Raw genomic sequence first — 22,103 nt, 5'->3', positions numbered from 1 at the left:
CCCTCCCCCAATTACATATTTTCCCACCCCGTCTACTCCTGTCCCTCTCCATGACCATAGTAAAGGTCAGGGAGTTGTGATCACTATCACCGAAATGCTCTCCCACCGAGAGATCTGCCACCTGGCCTGGTTTGTTGCCAAGCACCAAGTCCAACATAGTCTCCCCTCTAGTCGGCCTATCTACATATTGAGTCAGGAAACCTTCCTGGACACACCTGACAAAAACTGCTCCATCCAAACTATTTACACTAAGGAGGTTCCAATCAATATTAGGGAAGTTGAAGTCACCCATGACAACAACCCTGTTACTTCTGCACCTTTCCAAAATCTGCCTCCCAATTTGTTCCTCTGTGTCTCTGTTGCTATTGGGGGGTCTATAGAAAACTCCCAACAAAGTGACTGCTCCTTTCCTGTTTCTGACTTCCACCCATAATGACTCAGTGGACAAACCCTCCTCGACGATCTCCCTTTCTGCAGCTGTGATACGATCCCTGATTAACAATGCCACTCCCCCACCTCTTTTACCTCCCTCCCTATTCCTTTTGAAACATCTAAACCCCGGAACATCCAACATCCATTCCTGCCCCTGCGATATCCACGTCTCCGTAATGGCCACAACATCGTAGCTCCAAGTACTGATCCATGTTCTAAGTTCATCACCCTTATTCCTGACACTTCTTGCGTTAAAATAGACACACTTCAACCCATCATACTGGCTGCAACTTTGCCCTGTCAACTGTCTAACCTTCCTCACAGACTCTCTGCACTCGGTATCTGCCTATTCAACAGCTACCCCATCCACTGATCCGTAGCTCCGGTTCCCATCCCCCTGCCAAACTAGTTTAAACCCTCCCGAAGAGCTCCAGCAAACCTCCCGCCCAGGACATTGGTGCCCCTCCAGTTCAGATGCAACCCATCCTTCTTGTACAGGTCCCACCTTCCCCAGAAGGTATCCCAATGATCCATATATCTGAATCCCTCCCTCCTACACCAGTTCTGTAGCCATGTGTTCAGCTGCACTCGCTCCCTGTTTCTGGCCTCACTAGCACGTGGCACCGGTAACAATCCTGAGATTACTACTCTGCTCGTCCTGCCTTTTAGCTTCCAACCTAACTCCCTATATTCACTTTTCAGGTCCTCATCCCTTTTTCTAGCTATGTCATTGGTACTAATATGTACCACGACCTCTGGCTGCTCCCCCTCCCCCTTAAGAATCCTGTGGACTCGATCCGAGACATCCCTGACCCTGGCACCCGGGAGGCGACATACCATCCGGGAGTCTCGTTCGCGACCACAGAATCTCCTGTCTGTTCCTCTAACCATTGAATCTCCTATCACTATCACTCTCCTATTCTCCCCCCTTCCCTTCTGAGCCACTGAGCCAGGCTCAGTGCCAGAGACCTGGCCACTGTGGTTATCCTCTGGTAGGTCGTCCCCCCCAACCGTATCCAAAACGGTATACGTATTATTGAGGGGAACGGCCACAGGGGATCCCTGCACTGTGCGCCTATTCCCTTTCCCTCCCCTGATGGTCACCCAGCTACCTTTATCCTGTAACCTCGGTGTCACTACTTCCCTATAACTGCTCGCTATCACCCCCTCAGCATCCTGAATGATCCGAAGTTCATCCAGCTCCAGCTCCAGTTCCCTAACGCGGTCTGCGAGGAGCTGGAGTTGGGTGCACTTCTCACAGGTGAAGTCAGCAGGGACACCAGTGGTGACCCTCACCTCCCACATCCTGCAAGAGGAGCATGCAACTGCCCTAGCTTCCATCCCCTCTGCACTAAATTGACAACAGAGATTTAAAAAAAAGGAAAACCTTACCTTACCAAACCCTCCACACAAGAGGCCTTTTTTTTTGGTTAGAGGAGGAGGATGGGTGGGAGACACTACACGTGTAGTGTTTCGGGTTTAGCAACTGCCCGAATATATAGGTTTACTTACCCAGCAGTCCCCTTGTCCGCTGAAACAAAAGGTAAGGTATTTTAAACTGAAACTCACCTTCCCAGCTGACACCTCGCTCGCACTATTGCTGCTTCAGAAAAAGCGAGAGTGCCGGCCACCAGCCCGAAGATCACAGCGGGACATCAGATGGCGACGTAGGTATCATTAATTCATTCATTTTACTTTATTGAAAAATTCAAATGGGGGTCCTGTCGCTGAGTGCCGGGGGATGCCGACACAAGGCTTTGGTGCCGCCGGGCTGTCCCGAAGGCATTTTCAGGGTGCGTGGCGTCCCTTTCCAGGAGGAATCTTCAGGCACCCCTTCCCACCCACCCACCCACCCCTCCGCCATGGAACCTGACTCCTGATGGAGAACAAAATCCAACCCAAAGAGTGTGCAGGAACAGAGAAACCTGGTGATGCATGTGCATTGATCTTTGAAGTTGGCAGGACATATTGAGAGAGTGGCTGGCAAAGGATCTGGGATCTTGGGCTTCAAATAGAGGCATGAATAGAATACAAAAGCAGGGAAGTTATGCTGAACCTTTATAAAGCCCTTGTTAGGCCCCAACTAGAGTATTCATCCAGTTCTGGCCACAACACTTTAGGAAGGATGTGAGGGGCCTTGAGAGGGTGCAGAGGAGATTTACTAGCATGATTCCAGGGATGTGGGATTTTAATTACAAGGTTAGGTTAGAAGAACTGGGGTTGTTCTCCCTGGAGCAAAGAAGATTGAGGGGATTTGATAGGGGTGTTGTTATATATTGTTATACTACTGCAAAGTGCTAGGAACTATTTAGCTAGGAATTAATTGTTATGTGTATGTGTTCCATTGGGGCCACAGTCACGGCTGCACTAGCGAGTCATGTAATGTGCAACAGGAAACCAGTATCAAGCAGTTCTACACCAGGTAGCATGATGGATGAATGAATAAACAAAGACTCCAGCCTTTCCAAGCTTAAAGTGTGAATATTTCCACATCTGGGAACCAGAAAACAATGAGAAGATTATGACAAGCTTAGATAAATTAGACAAGGAAAATCTGTTCCCATTAACTGATGGTACAAGGACTAGGGAGACAGATTGAAGGTTTTGGGCAACAGATGCAGGGGCACTATTATAAGAAATGTTTTTACGCAGTGAGTGGTAATGTCCTGAAACTCGTTGCCCACAAGGGTGGTGGAAGTGGAGACAATCAATGATTTCAAAAGAAAATTGGATAGGCACTTGAAGCATATAAATTTGCAGGGCTGCGGGGATCCAACCTGGGAGTGGGAGTGACTAGACTGTTCCACGGAGATTCGGCGTGGGCTCAATAGTCCGAATGGCTTCCTTCTATGCCTATACGACTCTATGGGGGAAATTTTATTCTGTCCACCGTGGTGTATTTGGTGGCATGCGGGGTAATATAATTAGGTGGGAGGTGTTCTTTCGGATTACAACGGCAGAATATTTTGAAGAAATTATGTCGGTGGTGGGTTTGTGGTGATACAAGGTTCCCCCAGTGTAGTGGCAGATTGCAGCTTTACATTCATTTATATAACATGAATACTCATTACCCTATGCATAGTTACAGTTTAGTTCTATCTGCCAGATTAAGTGAATGGCGAGCAATACTACCATGCAACCCAGTTCACAAATGTTTCAATGTGACGTGCAATAGTCAGATTTGTGCAGTTGAGTCTCAGGACTGTGCTCTCCTCTTTTTAACTCATCTTTTAAACTGACGCCAGCATTGGAATGGATGTTTGCCTTCAGGTTCGGCACCAGGAAGTGCGAATCATCTCAGGGGATGGTGGCGATGGCATGAGCAGAGCTGCATGGTGGAGCAGGGGAGGGTAGTCGGGGAGGAAAGGATGGAGTTGATTAGATGCATGGAAAAGTGGGGAGGGTAGTCAGGAAGGAAAGGTTGGGACAATCGGGTGCATGGAGTAGCAAGGGAGGGTATAGAATCATAGAAACGTACAAAGTTTATGGTACAGAAAAGGCTAGCTGGCCCATTGTGTCTGCGCTGGCCGAAAGAAAGAGAGCCACCCAGCCTAATCCCACTTTCAGGCATTTGGTCCATAGGTACAGGAGAGAAATATTAAGAAGGGCTCACAAGACTGCAGTGGCTGTACATGCTGGAATACCAAATACCAAAGCCCGCATAAGACAGCAGTTTGACTGGCCAAAACTCTACAAAGATGTGGTGGAGTACTGTAGGAGTTGCCACATGTGCCAGGTTGAGGGGAAACCCCAACCTACAGTGAAACCTACACCCCTAAATCCTGTACAGGTGTTAGGAGGACCCTCCAGCAGAGGGCTGGTGAACTGTAAGGGGCCCCTGCCGAGAACAAAAAGGGACAGGTGGGCACAAGGCTGAAAAAAGGTTATACATGGAAGGGGAAAAGGTGACCGAGGGTAGGTTAAAGGAGGTCCGGGAGGAATCCTGGATGAAAACCCTTACTATCCAGTCAACTACCCCCAAAAAATGTGAAAAGTTAGACCCCACGTCCTCCTACGTAAATGCAGACACTAGAAGCAGCCCACCAGAGTTGCTAACAGCATTTACAGGAACCTGCAGAGACAAAGCACTTAGACTAGGTGAGGCATCACCCTCACAGTTTCTGTGCCCCCTAGAGGTCTTTCTAAGTGCCACAGGGGAGTGCAGTAGAGTCTGCACAAATACCTGCAGGCAGGAGTGTCCCAGAGGGCAAAAGGGAGGTTTGCAAATAATCCTCCCCGCAGTCAGAAAAAAGAAATCCACCCCTCCCCCTAAAGATAAAAGTCTTTGCCTGACTCAGCAAAGCACTGAAGGAGAGTTCAGGATAAACCATCACACTACTGACTCCCCTTGCAAAAAAAATTGACCTCAGCTAGAACCAAGACCCTAGGCAGCCATGGAAATGGGCAAACGGAAGAGAAACTTCCCCAAAAAAGGACCACATGTTTATTGGGATGCCAAAAAAGGGGCGATTTTAATAAGTTTTAGGATTTGTGAATGAATGAGAGAAATGCATGGGTTTTTTCTGTATCTTATACTTTCTCTCGACCCTTTTAATGAAATGTGCTTTTCTCAAATCGCATTTCATTCCACGGGGTGTGAAGATGTCATGTGAGGCCCCCACCTGCCAAGAATGAGGCACATTAATTTTGTCATGAACATTGATTTTAAACTGTTACTGGAGTGAAGAAAGAACTTGTTAAACAGATCAGCCATTGCTGGAAAAGACATTTGTATATTAACAGATGGTGATTGGAAGGACAAAGGACCTGATACATTAAACCCACAATGAATCTTGATCACCAAGTATTGTATGTAAGAGGAGCATTCCAGAGACTGCTAAGGTGATACAATCCAAGACATGGTCAGACCAGTTAGTCACATGACTAACCTGCTTGGCAACCTGGGTTTTTTCTGAATTGTACAAACAGTTTGAACTGAGAGAGTCTGTTTCCTCCTGGACTGAGAAGATCTCTCCTGTCTGCTCCCATCTCTTTCTCACAAACCTCTGAATCCACTGAAGACACATGAACTCCAAGTGAGAAATGTCTCCTACAGCAAACAAAGTTTCAGAAGAATACTGGGCCCCATCGAAAAGCCATATCTACCGACAATCAAGGACTCTACAGTGAGCTCAAAGAACCATAATAAAAACTCTTCAGATATTGCCTCAAACATTTCCACTTTATTTCTTCTGCTGTGTTCTGTCTCTATCTGCATGTGTGTATCACATGCATGCTAACGTGGGAGCACGTGCATCCGTAGGCGTTAACCGAATTAGAGTTTAAGCTGAAGTTTAATAAATAAACCGAAGAAAGCTTGTTTGTACTCGTTTCTTTGCCTTAATATTGGAAAGCGGTGAACAAGGATTCACCAAGGGGGAGCTAAAAACAGTGTGTTTAAAATTAAACCCTGTTAGGGTAAGATCAGGTGAAGGCTGAAAGGGAACCATAGACCTCTTTCTCACCTGGTCGTATCTCCTGCCACTGAGATAATTTTGTATCCAGCTTGCTATATTCCCCTGGATCCCATGGGATTTTATTTTTTTTAATCAGTCTTCCATGTGGAACTTTGTCAAAAACCTTGCTAAAACTGTAGTCGGGGAGGGAAGGGTGGGGTTGATCGGGTGCATGGAGGAGCAGGGGAGGTTTAATGGTTGATGTTGATGGTGAAGATGTATTTTGTTGGCTGTGGGTGGATTAGATCAGTACTGTGTGAAGCTATTTGGCAAGGGCCTAAAGGGAGGGATTAGTGCTGTCGATGTTGGGGAGCTGTGGGGCAAATTGAGGGTACTGGCTACCAGAGGCAATGGTCATAGTTAATGGGGCAAATGGATTCTGTAGGGGTAAAGGCAAGACTAATGGCTGGGTAATAGACAGCTTCATATGGAGGGGAACGAGACTCTGCAACAATGGCCAGTTTGATGTGAGGAGGTTCAAGGGTAAGGGCCGGCATGTTGATAGTAACAGAAGTAGGAACAGGGAGAGTGATGGAGTGAATATATTAATGATTACACTAGGCACGGTAATGGAGAAGGCTCAGTCGGAATGGAAGGAAGGGTAACAGTAACATTGAGTGGGTCAAGGTGATAGGTTCAAGCGGGAAGGTTGCGGGAGGAGGTTGGAAGGTGGGGAGACTTGCCCTGAATTCCATGTGCACCATTTTCTCCAATGGTAATGGAAACCACGTGGACACTCGAGGATTGCAAGGAGAGTGGGAGGAGACAAACGACAGTCGATGTGTCTTCTACCCGGCTGCAATTTGAAGGCAGATATAAGAGAGCCATCATTGCCTCGATGTTTCAGCTCACTAGCAAGAGGACAAATTGCCATGCTTTGCTTATTTATTGTTCAGAAAACCCACAGCAACATGGGTCTCAGACACCCAATTTGTCTAGTACCAAGGGAGGAAGAACAAAGAGAGAGAATAAGGAGGGCACTTTTTCCTTGACTCATGATGCCTGAGCGACAGCAACAGGCAGAACAGGAAAGTGAGGATGCTCCAAATGAAGCATTGAGGAATGGCCTTATCGAGCATTGGCACATCATCGCGTCCTCAGGACAAGGACAAATTACCTTCAAATGTCAGAGAGGCAATGCCAGAGATGCCTAAGGATGTCACATGAAATGGTCACAGAAATTTGTAGGATCCTGCAGCATGACCTGCAGCCACTCGGCTACGATGAGAATCCCATGCCAGTTGCCCTCAAGGTGACTGTTGCACTCACTTTTTTCTCCAGCAACTCCTTCCAGGGATCCACGGGCTACATATGTAGCATCTCGCAGTCTGTGACCCACGGGTGCATCAAAGAGGTGACCAATTTCCTTTCTCGATGTGCCAATGATATCATCTACTTAGCTGTCGACGAGGACAGCCAGGCAGCAAGGTCTGCGGCCTTCAACTCCATTGCTGGCTTCCCTAGAGTGCAAGGGGTGATTGACTGTATTCATGCGGCCATTGGAGCTCCCTGGGACCAGCGTGCTGTCTTTGTCAATCACAAAGGCTTCCACTCTTTAAACATATAGCTGGTTTGTGACCACAGGAGAAGAATCACGTTTCCCAGGGAGCTGTTATGACTGCTACATTTTGAGGAACTCCCAGCTGCCTGCAGTTTTTGAGGAACCAGCTGAAGTGGATGGATGGATCTGAAGTGATTTATGACTTTAACCCCTTACTGGGATGAAACCAAATCAAGCGTACATCCCTATAAGTCTCATTTAATTAAGTTCACATGAGACACATTCCTACAGAAACTCATTTGGGTCTGAAGAACTGAACTAGTCCTCTCTCAAAGAAAGAAAACTAACAGCGAATATTACTATCTTTCGGATAGCCTATTTTAAAAATAATTATAGCTAAGTCATAAATATCCCAGATATTATAAGGGTCTGGGAAACTCTCTTCAATATGTATCTCCCCACTTAAGGAGACATAGAGAGGGGGTTCTTGTAGTTGTATGCAGAATACTACATGAGATTGTTTATTAACTTGTATATATTAAAGAATTGAACATGTAATACACTTTAAGTGGCTAAGTATACTACAATATCAAAGATTACTAAGAGATATAAAACATAATCTTATTTCTAAAATAGAATCCAAAAGTTCAACCTTGACAATGTTACAGCAAAATATCTTAGAATATCCAGCAAAATTTAAAGTAAACTTTTACCTTAAATTCTCTGAGTGAGCATTCCTGCTTAACAAAACAAAACATTTTCGGTTAAGAGCAGAATTCTCTTGTCATGCAGTCAGCTATAGGTTGAGAAGCATTGATGAAGAATTCAATACTTCTGTTTTATTGATTCAAACTCTCATGTCTATACTGTTTCTAATCTATCAGCTCATCCTTTAGAATGTAGTGTTGCCTTTCTGTGTGTGTTTTTCCTGCTTTTGATATCCATATGTGGTGATATCATTAGCTATCATTCCCACTTAATTTATTCGCTGGAAATTCCCTTCTCTTGAAGTTGTAAGTTTTTATCTGGTCACAATCTTTGTAATTGGGTTTACATGGCATCTGTTTTTGTAAGTACCATTTCATTTTGTAATTTATCATCTGTAATTGTCTTTTTATGGTACCTTGTACCACCCTCTTGAGTCAGGCTGTCTATAGCACTAACACTATCAACTAATTAAGTTTATAGTTATCAGTACTGACCTCACATAGGATGTCTCAGTGTGTTTCATCTTCTAATTCCATTGTAGCAGAGACCCTAGAAGACCTTGGAATGGATTTTTTTTTAAACTTAAAAGGTGTTTCTGGTTCACATTCTATTGTAACAGGGATGTTCATGAATTTTTTAAACTCTACCCTTAAAAGGGAATTTCAGTGAGTCTTAAAAACTAATCATTTATTCAATCTTTAATTCAAAAAGGTATCATTTATTAATTATATCTAATGTCTACCTAATTAAACCTATTATACCAATGTTTCATCACAGATCCTGGGTGACAAGGGTTACCCACTTTATACATGGTTGATGACACCAGTACATCATCTGCAAAGTGCTGCTGAGAGAGGTACATGTCTTTCACATATCCACCAGACCCATCATTGAACACACTTTTGGCATGTTGAAAATGCGATTCTGTTGCCTTAACTGATCTGGAGGGGCTCTTCAGAACATGTCACAGATGATGTCACGAATAATCATGGTATGTTTTGCCTTGCACAACCTTGCAATTAGATATGGCAACATTCTGCAGGCTGCAGAACAGGAGGAACACCAGCCTTCCTCAGATGAGGATGACTATGAGGAGGATGAGGAGAAGGACACCAATGACAATGTTGCCACCATCAATTTGAGAGCCATGGAGAGACATGCAAGGGACACCAGGGAGAACCTCATTTATACATGTTTTTGCCAACAATAAGCCACATCATTCGGAATGTTGGGAGGAGAAACATAACAATTCCCCACAGAAATTCCTTTTTGCATGAGGTCTCATTCTTCTCTGCAATCTTGACGAAGCATTGCTGCAGTTTCATGTGATTGGCATTTGAAATCCTCTATAGGCTACGATGAATGCAACTACTCATCACTGCAAGCTCTAGCCATAGAGGCAAAGGACCAGAGGCATCTCTCCCCATCAGAGAGAGAGACAGTTGTTGATGCATAGCTTGAGGGTCACCACTTCTCAAGCATGGGGTGAGGCAAGGAGGCAAGCCTCCATGAACTACCACAGCCAGTGTGGGGATTGTACCCATGCTGTTGATGTCTTTCTGTATCACGCTCTAGCCGTTTAGCTAACTGAGCTAAACAGGCCCCCTAAGTTATGACCATAGAACATAAAAGTCAGGCATGACAATATTGGAAAAAGTTATCAATCATCAATAGAAACCAGCCATCATTGAAGAGTGAAGGCTCAAATTCCAATGAGATATGGGCACTGGACATTTCCTGAGATGCTTTGCAAACATCATTGCATTCCTGCCATAGACATCCAAAACACCTCTTTGTATCCCTCCATAACTAAGCAAAACATTACCAAGAGTGAATAAAATTTTGCATGAAATAAAAATGTATCAATAAATCTTTTCAATTGTGACAATTTGTGACAGCACCTGTACCACCTTTGCGATCAGAACTCTTTCAATTTCCTTTTTCTCCCTTTATATCAACGTGCTACCCCAACGTTAGCAGTGGAAGTGGAGGCAGACTGCTCAGTGCACTGTGGATGACCATGGCAGGCGTTCTCTGGAGGAACAGGGCCTTGATGGCTCCATCCTACTGGGGGTTTGCAGCAATGGTACTTGAGTATCTCCCATGTGCTTGTCTGCCTGCTGGAGGTGAGAGGTCAACGTCAGGGGGGAGTACAAGACGCCGCTTACCTTGGGGATTTTCTGAGAGGAAGGCCCTGGGGCAACTGGCACACACTCCTCCTCCGTCTGAGTGCACGATGGCACCTGCCTGTCTCCCTGAGGGAAGCAGCACTTGGAGGGAGATCCAAGTTCCCTTTCTTGCTTAGACTGCATGAAGCCCATGGCAACAGCGATGATGTGCAGTTCAGATTGCATATGGCTCGAGTGCACAACCAGACTCTTCATGGAGCTTGCCAAACTCTTGACTGAAGAAGAAATGCCTGATACATGGCAGATGTCATGGCTTCCATGGACTCCTCCATGGCATGCTCAAAGCCACACATGACCTCAAGCATCTCTGACATATTTTCCACATGGCTTTGCTGCACATCCAGCAGACCTCATAGCAACAAAAAGCGGATTACCATGAACGTGGAGTTGAGCAGGGACCTGGTCTCCAGCAGTACTCCGATTGTTAGGGGACCCGTCTGGCATATGCCACCTCAGCTGTTGGTGACCTGTCTGTGCTGTGACTACCAGCTCGTGATACAGATTCTAATCTTATACCCTTTGTGGACCATGTGGATATATCTGCGCTGGCAGAAGTGGAAGAAGAGGCATGTGACAGTGCCCCCTCTGGGGCACTGGCTTCTTCCTCTCCACAGAAGGATACTTGTGCCATGTGCCATTCTGTGACTCAAGTGCGGGCACCTACAGTGGAGACACAAACAGAGGTACTTTAAGCATGTGCTTCACATGAGTTCACACAATTTCCTTCAGTTTCTACATATCGCTGCAAGAGCAAAGATGACACTTCATCCTTAAGCCTTGATGGTCTTACTCATTATCTCCACTTGCTCTGCCTCCCTCCTCTCTCGCGATCTCAGATGCCTACTCCTCCCTCAGCTGTTGTCAGCAGCCTGATGTCAGGGACCCCTCCTCCTGTTTTAGCATGTTGGTTGTTGCTTTGTTTATCCTGCAGCAGATTTAATGACATGGCAAATGATGCATCACAACCATTGCATACATGCATCAACATCACTCATTCTGCATTGGCTTCTGCATGACTCATCCAATCTTCATCTTAGTCCAACATCATTTAATGAATGGCACCAAGACTGCTCACGTATTCCACTGCATTCCTTGCATGCCATCTGCCTTAAAGACACAGAGCCATGGAAGAAAACAATGGAGCAGCTTCGCCAGGACCACTTACCCTCGCCGATCTGAGCAAGTTATTGATGCGCTTGCGACACTGCACCCGTGTTCTATGAGTGACCCCACGGTTTGAGACCTTGTCTGCTTCCTCCATCCAGGCCACCTTGGTGAGGTTTGAGGGTCTTCACACTCCATCTGTAGGGAAGAGGACCTCCTGCCTTTCCCTGACGGCCTGGAGGAGAACCTGCAAGGAGGCATCACTGAACCGTGGGGCAGGACGCTGCCTGCTGGCTGCCATTTGATTCAATTTAGCTGTAGGGAAAATAAATGATATGAATTTAGTGGTGACTTTTGATTTCAGTAAAAGCTTCAATTTAAGTTAGTCTGAAGATACTTATATGAAAGGAAGGCTTTCATTGAGGCTGCAAGCATGTAATGTTTTATATCTGTGGTGATCTTGGTGCTTGGGGCAGTGACGGCGTTTCACTAATGAAAGGCTGTCCCCGCCCCGTGATTCCACGTGTTCCCCGTACCTGTCACCGCATGGCTAATTTAAATGCAAAATCGCATGGGAAACAGGATTTGCGGTGGAAGCGGAAGTTATGACATCTTCCAGTCCCGCTATTGGGAATGCTGCGGCACTCTTAAGATTCCCCCCATGACTCTATGACCTCCATCATATCACTCCTTAACCTACAAACTGACTGGAATACAAGCCAAGATTATGCAACCTTAATGAATTTAGCCCTTTAAGCCCTGGTATCATTCAAAATAAAGGCAGAATATACAACAGCAGAAGTTGATAGCAAACCCTAAGCTGGAAGCAGCCTTCCTCCTGCTACTGCATGCAGCTGTCAGTTACATTATCTGGGATTCTCTTTGGGATGTTTCCATGCAAAGCTATGAGTGAAGGAATGAGTGTAGCTAGAAGAGGATTGGTTCTTAGGATTTCACGGTAAGATTTGTGAGACTGTGAATTACAGACATTTATAAGTATCATAAATGTTTTTGTCCACTGTATTAGTGTAAGGTGAGGTGGGTCCTTATACGTTTTGTAAAGTTATTGACCACCTTCTTGCACCATTTCCCATGTGAATGGCATTAGTAAAGGCACATTCACATTGCAGGCAATCTCTTCCCATTTCTCCAGGCTTGTTTTTCTCACTCTTGAGAACAAACCCTCTGCCTGATTTCTAGGCTGTTCTGTGGCCTCTTCAACTGTATGCAGACAATTCTGATACAAAATATTGTTGATTTCTTTTGTTTGATCTTTCTGGATGCTTGTCTCTTTTTCTACCTTGCAGAATTAATGTGATTTCCTCCCTTTGATGGACAACTGCCCATTCAGAAGTGTTTCCTATTCTAAGGGCTTGCCTATTGCATTATAATGACGTTGATCCGAGAAATTTTCAGACTGTCTCTACGCAATGGGTCAAATGAACACAATTTACACACCACGAATATTTGCGCCACACAGGTGTCAGGCAATGACCAATGACCTAACCTTCTCCCCTTAATATTCAACGGCATTACCATCACTGAATCCCCCACTATCAACATCCTGGAGGTTAACATTGACCAGAAACTGAACTGGACCAGCCACATAAATACCGTGGCTACAAGAACAGGACAGAGGCTGGTAATTCTGCAGTGAATAACCCACCTCATGACACCCAAAAGCCTGCTCACCAGCTACAAAGGCACAAGTCAGGAGTGTGATGGAATACTCTCCACTTGTCTGGATGAGTGCGGCTCCAACAACACTCAGGAAGCTTGACACCATCCAGGACAAACTAGCCATCTTGATCAGCACCCCATCCACCACCTTAAACATTCACTCCCTTCACCACCAATGCACAGTAGCAGCAGTGTGTATCATACAAAGATGCACTGCAGCAACTCACCAAAGTTCTTTCCACAGCACTTCCAAATCCATGACCTCTTCCACCTAGAAGGAAAAGGGCTGCAGACGCATGGGATCACCACCACCTGCAAGTTCCCCTCCAAGTAATACACCATCCTGATTTGGAAATAGATTGCTGTTTCTTCACCATCACTAGATCAAAATCCTAGAATTCCATCCCTAACAGCACCGTCCACAGATGGACTGCAGAGGTTCCGGGAGGCAGTTCACCACCATCTTCTTAAAGGCATTAGGCATAGGCAACTAATGCTGGCCTTGCCAGTGATGCTCACTACCCATGAAATTAATAAAAATAGCAAAGACATTGAGGAGGAAGATTTAGTCGGATGGTGCATTTGGAGTTTGGGAGGCATAAGAAAGAGAGGTATGGTAGTGCTTATAAAATATAAAGGTAGTAATATATAGAGTAAGGCAGGAGAGTAAAGATGTGAAAATATTGCCCATCAGACAGCACATTTTCCTGTGTTCAAGTCAGGACAGTCTGAGAAATGCTAGAGTTTCCTAAAATATAGAAGCAGTATTCATGTGAACACATGAAATTGAGCAGTCAGCAGAAGACAAGCTTGTTTATCAAGCCTGTTCCACACCATGATGGCAGGAGCATTACAACTAAACATAACCTTTCTTCCCCCTGCAAGAGTCAAAAAAAAAAACAGTGCCAAGAAGGGAAGAATTCTCTAAAAATGCCTCCCTGATTCTGTCATGAGAATGAAATCAGTCCAGGTGATCACATGGATCATGTCTTATTTATGAAGTCACTTATCTTCCATATGATGCGATCTCTGCTCCAAGAACTGGTCCAGCTGCCTCTTGAAGGCATATTGACAGTCGACACCCACCACACAGCTGGCAATATATTTCAGAGGCTCATAGCTCTCTGGAAAAAAGGGGCTGCATAACATGCAGTCTATTCCGACTTTAGTATACTTAAAACTTGTGTCCCTGGTCCTTCCCAATCTGTTAAAATGAATTAATCTATTAACAGGGATTCTCTCCAGCCCTTTAATTATTTTTCAGACCTCTGTCAGGTCATCTCTAAGTCTACACTGCTCTGAAGTAAATATTCCAAGGTCCTTGAGCCTAGCATACAAGGCTACGGGCCAAGTGCTGGAAAATGGGATTAGAATAGTTAGCTGCTTGATGGCCGGCACGGACATGGGTCGAAGGGCCTGTTTCTGTGCTGTATATCTCTATGACTCTATGACTCTATTCAGGTCTTGGGCAGACTTTGTTTTGATCTATAATAACTTAGGGGGCTAATTATTGCAGGAGGTTTGATCTAGCAAAATCAGTAGGCCTTGGAGGTAGGACTTCCACCATTGAGTTTGGTAACTGAAAGAAAAATCTGTTTACCAGGAATTTCTTCAGATCATCTGTTGGAACTTCAGCTGATCGACCAGCAGATAAAGCACATGAACATGGTTTCCACTGATCATCCACTCAAGCAATAGTAACTGATCTGGAGAACTCCATGAAAAAATTCCCAGTAGTTAGGAGGCACAAGAGAGCCAGCACTAATAAGCAAAAAATACTCTGAAAATTCTTCGCTAACTGTTTGCCTTCAAGACGGAACTGGACTGGTTCTTACTGGGGCAGAGATCACAACATATTAGAATTAGAATTAGAATTAGAATATTACAGCGCAATACAGGCCCTTCGGCCCTCGATGTTGCGCCGACCTGTGAAACAATCTGACCTACACTATTCCATTTTCATCCATATGTCTATCCAATGACCACTTAAATGCCCTTAAAGTTGGCTACTGCTGCAGGCAGGGCGTTCCACGCCCCTACCACTCTCTGAGTAAAGAAACTACTTCTGACATCTGTCCTATATCTATCACCCCTCAACTTAAAGCTATGTCCCCTCATGTTTGCCATCACCATCCGAGGAAAAAGACTCTCACTATCCACCCTATCTAACCCTCTGATTATCTTATCTGTCTCTATTAAGTCACCTCTCCTCCTCCTTCTCTCCAATGAAAACAACCTCAAGTCCCTCAGCCTTTCCTCGTAAGACCTTCCCTCCATACCAGGCAACATCGTAGTAAATCTCCTCTGCACCCTTTCCATAGCTTCCACATCCTTCCTATAATGCGGTGACCAGAACTGCACGCAATACTCCAGATTAGGTCTCACCAGAGTTTTGTACAGCTGCAGCATAACCTTGTGGCTCCGAAACTCGATCCCCCTACTAATAAAAGCTAACACACCATACGCCTTCTTAACAGCCCTATTAAACTGGGTAGCAACTTTCAGGGATTTATGTACCTGGACACCAAGATCTCTCTGTTCATCTACACTACCAAGAGTCTTCCCATTAGCCCAGTATGGAAGATAAGTGTCTTCAAAGTTAAGACTCAATCCAAGTGATCTCCTGGACTGGTTTCAATCTCCTGAGGGGGGTCAGCAAGAAATTTTAAGAATATTTTTCCCTTATTGGCATTGGCTCTCCTTTCAGACTACTGAAGTTTAATAGTGGTAACATTATTTTGAGAGCTGCTCCCTGTTGCAGCCATGAATAAGTTACTGGATAATGTTTCTGTCTATTAAACAGAAGAGCAATGACTTTAGTCTGGTCTCTTGATGATCTATTAAATGTCGAACTTTCTTTTCTTAGTCAGTTCCTCGGGAGCGAGGATGACTTTCTTCCACTCCAGGGTTGTGGGTCCTTAGATAACTGAATAGTCTGAATCTGCCACAATTGTGGCAGGTGGTGTTTGGTGAGGTGAGAGTTTGGGATGCTCGAAATTCCAAATGCTCCTTCTGTTGTTTGCACTTGGTCGCTGCCTGGGCATGTTGACGTTGTTCAAACTAGCTGGCACCGTTGTGGATGCTTCTTCTCCATTATGGGCAGTCTTGGCAAGAGATTCCCACAAATCGGTGAATGGAGAGCTTTACAGCAATGACAAGTCAAATGTTAAGAAGGAATGTGATGTTTTATCTATTTTGCTGTCCCAGGTAAAGAAGGAACTTGCACCAAGAGAAGAGAGGGTGTAAAATGTACTATGTGGTATTACTATGCAAAAACTATTTTAATGTTTTTTTTGCAGGTGAAAGTGGGAGATAAAGAAACTGATGTAATGACTGGATTCATGTTCTACATTACCACAAAACTTCCAAACCCTGCCTACACTCCAGAAATTAGTGCCAAGACATCCATCATTGACTTCACTGTCACCATTAAGGGTCTTGAGAATCAGCTGCTTGGCAGAGTGATCCTTACTGAGAAGCAGGTAATGTCACAGTATGAGTCACAGACACAAGGGTGCACAGTTGTCTAATGTGCTCTGGGATTTTGGAGTCTCGTGTAATACTTTGAGCTTAATATTTTTGAGTTGTCAATACTATTTGCCACATTCTGAAGAAAGGTAGCTTCACATAATAAACTTCTACATCAGCATTGTCAGGTTATCATGGCAATCCTCAGGCAAGATAAGTAACTATAATACAATACAATGCAGTTCTGGTCGCCGTACTACAGGAAAGAGGTGATTAAGCTAGAGAGGGTGCAGAAAAGATTCACAAAGATGTTGCCTGGTTTGGAGGACTTGAGTTATGAAGAGAGATTGGATAGGCTGGGTCTGTTTTCTCTGGAGCGAAGGAGGCTGAGAGGGGACATGATAGAGGTATATAAAATTATGAGAGGCATAGATAGGGTAGATAGCCAGAGTCTGTTTCCCATGGTAGGGGTGACTAAAACTGGATAGATTTAAGGTGAGAGGGAGGAGGTTTAAAGGGGATCAAAGGGGTAAATTTTTCACACAAAGAATAGTGGGTATCTGGAATGATCTGCCTGAGGAGGTGGTGGAGGCAGGAACAGTAGCAACATTTAAGAGGCATCTGGACAGGTACTTGAATGAGCAAGGCATAGAGGGATATGGAATTAATGCAAGCAGGTGGGATTAGTATAGATAGGCATTATGGTCGGCATGGACGCAGTGGGCCGAAGGGCCTGTTTCTATGCTGTACGACTCTATGACTGTAATACTTCAAAGCAGTTCACAATAGTAGTATGATGATGAATAAAATATAGAATTGCTATGTAGTTATTTCTTCAGACAGATTACTTCATTGTTCAAATCTTATCTGATAGTGCTTCAATGAAGCACCTCAAAATGTTTTACAAAGTAAAGGTGCTATATAAATGCAAATTGCTGTTCTCTCCACTGAATTGGTGGGAGCAAAGGTTAAAAAGGTATTTTTATATAAACTGTTAAATTCCATCACATAGAACCTGGCTTAATTCCACTTAATCCCCTGTATCCACAGAGAAATTGTTCAGTACTTGGGGATAATTTAGACTTTGAGTGACAGCACGATTCAATGTCTCTCCTGATTTTCATTTCCATCAAAGTCAATGAATAGTGTCACTTGTGTGCTACAGGGACTGAAGACTAGCTGATATTCCACTTGCTGCAGCTTGACACGAGCCTGAGGTAAACAAACTGAGGGCAGTTTTCACTTTTACTGCCACAGCCAAGGCTTTGTGCACTGTGGTAGTGGACTGCATATCCTGCCACAGGATGAACCTCTCTGGAGAAGGACAGCCTCCTTATGCATTGCTCCCCTGAAAGCTGCAGATACAAGTTTCAGAGGTGACATTCTACCTCTCCTCTTCCTACCTAACCTCCCTGAGCTGCAGCTTTGTGTGGCCATTCCTGCGCTGTTTTCCTTCCATCACCTCCTCCTCCTCAACTGAATAGCGGTAACCCAGCCACTATTTGCAAGATGCCAACCTCAGTATTGGCAGAAGCCCCCTTTAAGTGCACTAGATTGGAATATAATTATAGAATGGTCACAGCACAGAAGGAGGCCATTCAACTTGTTAAGTCCATGCTGGCTCTCTGTAAGAGCAATTTAGCTAGTCCCAATTGTAAGATGGAACCTTTTACCCCTTGACAGGTTACCCTACTGTTAGCAAACAAGAATTACAGAAAATAATGAGACAACACTCAAAGTCCAAATTAAACACTAATGTCTTTCCTAGGTTTGGTAGGAATACCAGTTAAGAATACAATATGCCCATTAGTCACAAATACATTACAAGGAGCTATACATAGGATTACCCAGTGAACGGTCACCTCCCATTGATGGTTCCCTTCAGCAACTGAACAAGTTGTTTGGCTTAAGCACAGAATCACTCATTTCAATGATTTTTATACCTTTCTTTCCAAGGTGGGCAGGCTGTTTCATTGACAAGATCGTACTGTTCTATCAAAATTCACCTTAATCCACATTTGTCCAAGTGACTGTTAATTTTGTCCTGGATTATTGTTTTTAATAGCTTTCTCACCACAGAGGTTAACCTGACTGACTTGTAGTAGCTGGATTTATCCTTACACATTTTTTTTAACAAGGATGTAACATTTGCAATACTCCAGTCCTCTGGAACCACCCCATATCTATGGAGGATTGAAAGATTATGATCAGTACCTCTGCAATTTCTTCCCTTACTTCCCCTTCCTCGGATGCATCTCATCCGGTCCTGCTAATATCAACTTTCAGAACAGCCAGCTTCTCAAATACCTCCTCATTATCAATTTTTAGCCCAACTAGTCTCTCACCTACCTCCTCTTTCACTATGACTTTGTCAGTTTCTTCTTCCTTGTAAAGACTGATGCAAACTACCCATTTAATAACTCAACCATGCCCTCTGCCTTCATGCGTAGATCTCCTTTCAGGTCCCTAATCGATCCCACCTCTCCTCTTACTACCCTTTTACTATTTATATGTCTATAGAAGACTTTTGGATTTCCTTTTATTTTAGTTGTCATTTTCTTCCTCTCCTCTCTCTTTGCCTCTTATTCCCTTTTTCACTACCCCTTTGAACTTTCTATGTTCAATGTGGTTCTTACTTGTAATATCAACCTGACATCTGTCGTAGACACACTTTTTTCTACTTCATCTTACTGTCTAGCTCTTTTGTCATCCAGACATATTTGGCTTAGTTTGCCCTACCTTTGCCCCTCCTGGGAACATACTTCAACTGTACCAGAACCATCTCCTTTGTAAAGGCAGCCCATTGTTGCATTAAAGTTTTGTCTGCCAACTTTTCATTCCAGTTTACCTGGGCCACATTCATTCTCAACTCACTGAATTTGGCCCTCCTCCAAATAAGTATTTTTATTCTAGATTGCTCTTTGTCCTTTTCCATAGCTAATCGAAACCTTATGATACAATGATCACTTTTAACTAAATATTCCCCAACTGACACTTGATCCACTTGACCCACCTCATTTCCCAGAACCAGATCCAGCAATGCCTCCTTCCTCGTAGGATCAAGAAAATTCTCCTGAGTATGCTTCAGGAACTCTTCTCCCTCTCTGCCCTTAACACTATGACATAAGAACATAAGAAATAGGAGCAGGAGTCAGCTATTGGGCCCCTCGAGCCTGCTCCACCATTCCATAAAATCATGCCTGATCTGATCTTGGCTTCCACTTTCCTGCCTGTTCAACAATCTATCTCAGCCTTGAATAGATTCAATGACACAGCCTCCACAGCTTTCTGGGATACAGAATTCAAAAGATTCACAACACTCTGAGAGAATAAATTCCTCCTCATTTCCAGTGATGTCACTGAACTAGTAATCCAGAGGCCCAGGATAATGCCCAGGGGCCACTGGTTTAAATGCCATCACGGTAGAATTTAAATTAAATTAATACAAATCTGGAATTGAAAGCTAGTCTCAGTAATGATGTCATGAAACTATCTTTAATTGTCATGGTTCATTAATGTGCTTTACTGAAGGAAATCTTACAGCCTGACTCGGTCTAGCCTATGTGTGACTCCAGACCCAGGTAAAGTTGTTCCCGGTGGGGGTCCTCCATGGGCCACAAATTGCCCATGCAGGATGGACACCCCACCCCACCAAGCCCACAAGGCATCCTCCCCACACAGCAGAGGCCCCCCATCCCCCGCCCTTCCGCCAGCCACTGGTAAGATCCCAACAATGTGTTAGAGAAATTCCCAAGCCTTATGTGAAGAAGACACTGAGACTAGGATGCTTTGATGGAGACTGTTTATTGCTTGCCACAAATTTTACTTCTCCACTTCTAACAACAGCGAGCCGGTGCTGCCTGGCTCTTCTTTATGTGTACATCTGAGTACAATTAACCAATCAACACCCAATACCTGTTCACCCTATTACCGTCAGCTACCAGGTGTTTAACATCCAGCAGCAGAACTCAGACACTAACAGATCCCCTCTTTTCTTTAAATTAAATACAAATATATATAAAAAATGAAAAAGAAGGGAGAAAAAACAATGATATAAATTTCCACATTTTCTTTCCAACATTTCTTTTATACTCGTGAAGTCAATCCTCAACCTCTTTTCCGTGACACATTTTGTTGAATGGACATTGTCCCAGAAAAAATGGTTATCAATAAAGCATTCTACGGGAACATTTTTCTCCGATTGCCCTTGTTATAACCAGGTGAGGAAGGGGTCTCAGGCTCCCCTTCCCCACTTCTCTGGTTTGACTGCAACTGGGTTTATCTTTCAAACACAATGGTTTAACTTACCAACTCAGTGAGCACTTGCTCCTGTTACTGTAATTACAACTACAAATGAAGCAATCAGACAGATTTTTCAGAGCAATTAGCTATGGGCTTGAGCTCCAATCATGGGAATCTGCAGTGGGTGGATCTACTCTGACCCCACTTTCAGTATTCTGGTGAGTCATGATAGTGCTGCTCACTTTAGAGCATTGTTGTTTCCCTTTTCTCCTGACTGTGGGGAGGGAATCTTTGTTAATCTCTCCTATTTCCTCTGGGACATTCCTGCTCGCAGGTGTTTATTTGTCCAGCTTCCACTCCACCCCCCTGTGGCACTTCGACTATATGAGGCATCACCCTCACTGTGTTTTTGCCCTCTTGGGGACTTTCCTTGTCCCTGAAGGTTACTGTAAATGCTGTTAGCAACCCTGGTAGGGTGCTCCTATTGTCTGTATTTATATAGGAGGATGTGAGGTCTAATTTTTCCAACATTTCAGGGTTGGCTAACCGGACAGCAGGGGTTTTCATTCAGGAATCCTCCCGGATCTCTTTTATCCTGTCCCCTTTTCATCCCCTTCCTCCCTAACTCTCTGCCAGACCTGTGCCTGTCTGCCCCCTTTTGTTCTCGGCAGGTGAACCTCTCACCAGCCCTCTGCTGGTGGGTTTCCCAAAAGCTGGTACAGGAATTAGGGGTGCAGATTTTACTGCAGGTTGGGGCTTCCTTACAACCTGACACGTGACAACTCCTATGGAACTCCACCACGTCTTTGTGGAGTTTTGGCCAGTCAAACTGCTGTCTTGTGCGAGCTTCGGTTTTTCATATACCGACATGTACAGCCATTGTAAACACATGGGCCATTCTTAATATTTCTCTACGGTACCTTGGCAGCACCACTAACTGGTGAACCATTGTCCACTCCTTGCTCTCAGGTCTGTGAGGAGAACTCCACTTCCTCATCAGTACCTCATTCTTCAAATAGTAGCAATCAGGGACTCACTCTGCTTCAACTTCAGACTGGGCAGCCTGTGCTAACTCTCGCAATACTGGGTCGGCTCGCTGAGCCTCAACAAGGGAAGATTCATTTAATCTATTCCCTGGGTCTTCTAACTTCCCAAACAAAGTTTCAGACAACCAGACAGCCTGGTCATCTTTCTGCACTGCCAATTCAGTCTCCTCTGGGGGAACGGGTTTGGCCATGACCCGAGTCACTGCACAATCAGGGGAAATGCAATGGACTGTCTCCTGCTGCTGCCCTGTCTCTCTGACCTCCTGCGGTCTTTCTT

General features: G+C 44.5%; 1 protein-coding gene across 1 annotated transcript in view; it reads left to right on the top strand.

Annotated features, from left to right (window-relative positions):
* Positions 1-22,103, top strand: part of LOC137367180 (dynein axonemal heavy chain 8-like) — a 2,531,605-nt gene that overhangs the window by 2,088,347 nt on the left and 421,155 nt on the right. The window contains exon 148 of the mRNA XM_068028616.1: positions 16,370-16,552. Coding sequence (XP_067884717.1) covers positions 16,370-16,552 — 183 coding nt within the window. The remainder of the gene's footprint in view (positions 1-16,369; positions 16,553-22,103) is intronic.

Source organism: Heterodontus francisci, chromosome 3 (genome assembly GCF_036365525.1).
Source record: "Heterodontus francisci isolate sHetFra1 chromosome 3, sHetFra1.hap1, whole genome shotgun sequence".
Lineage (NCBI taxonomy): Eukaryota > Metazoa > Chordata > Chondrichthyes > Heterodontiformes > Heterodontidae > Heterodontus > Heterodontus francisci.
The sequence above is the reverse complement of the archived record's forward strand: the minus strand, read 5'-3'. Positions and strand labels throughout refer to the sequence as shown.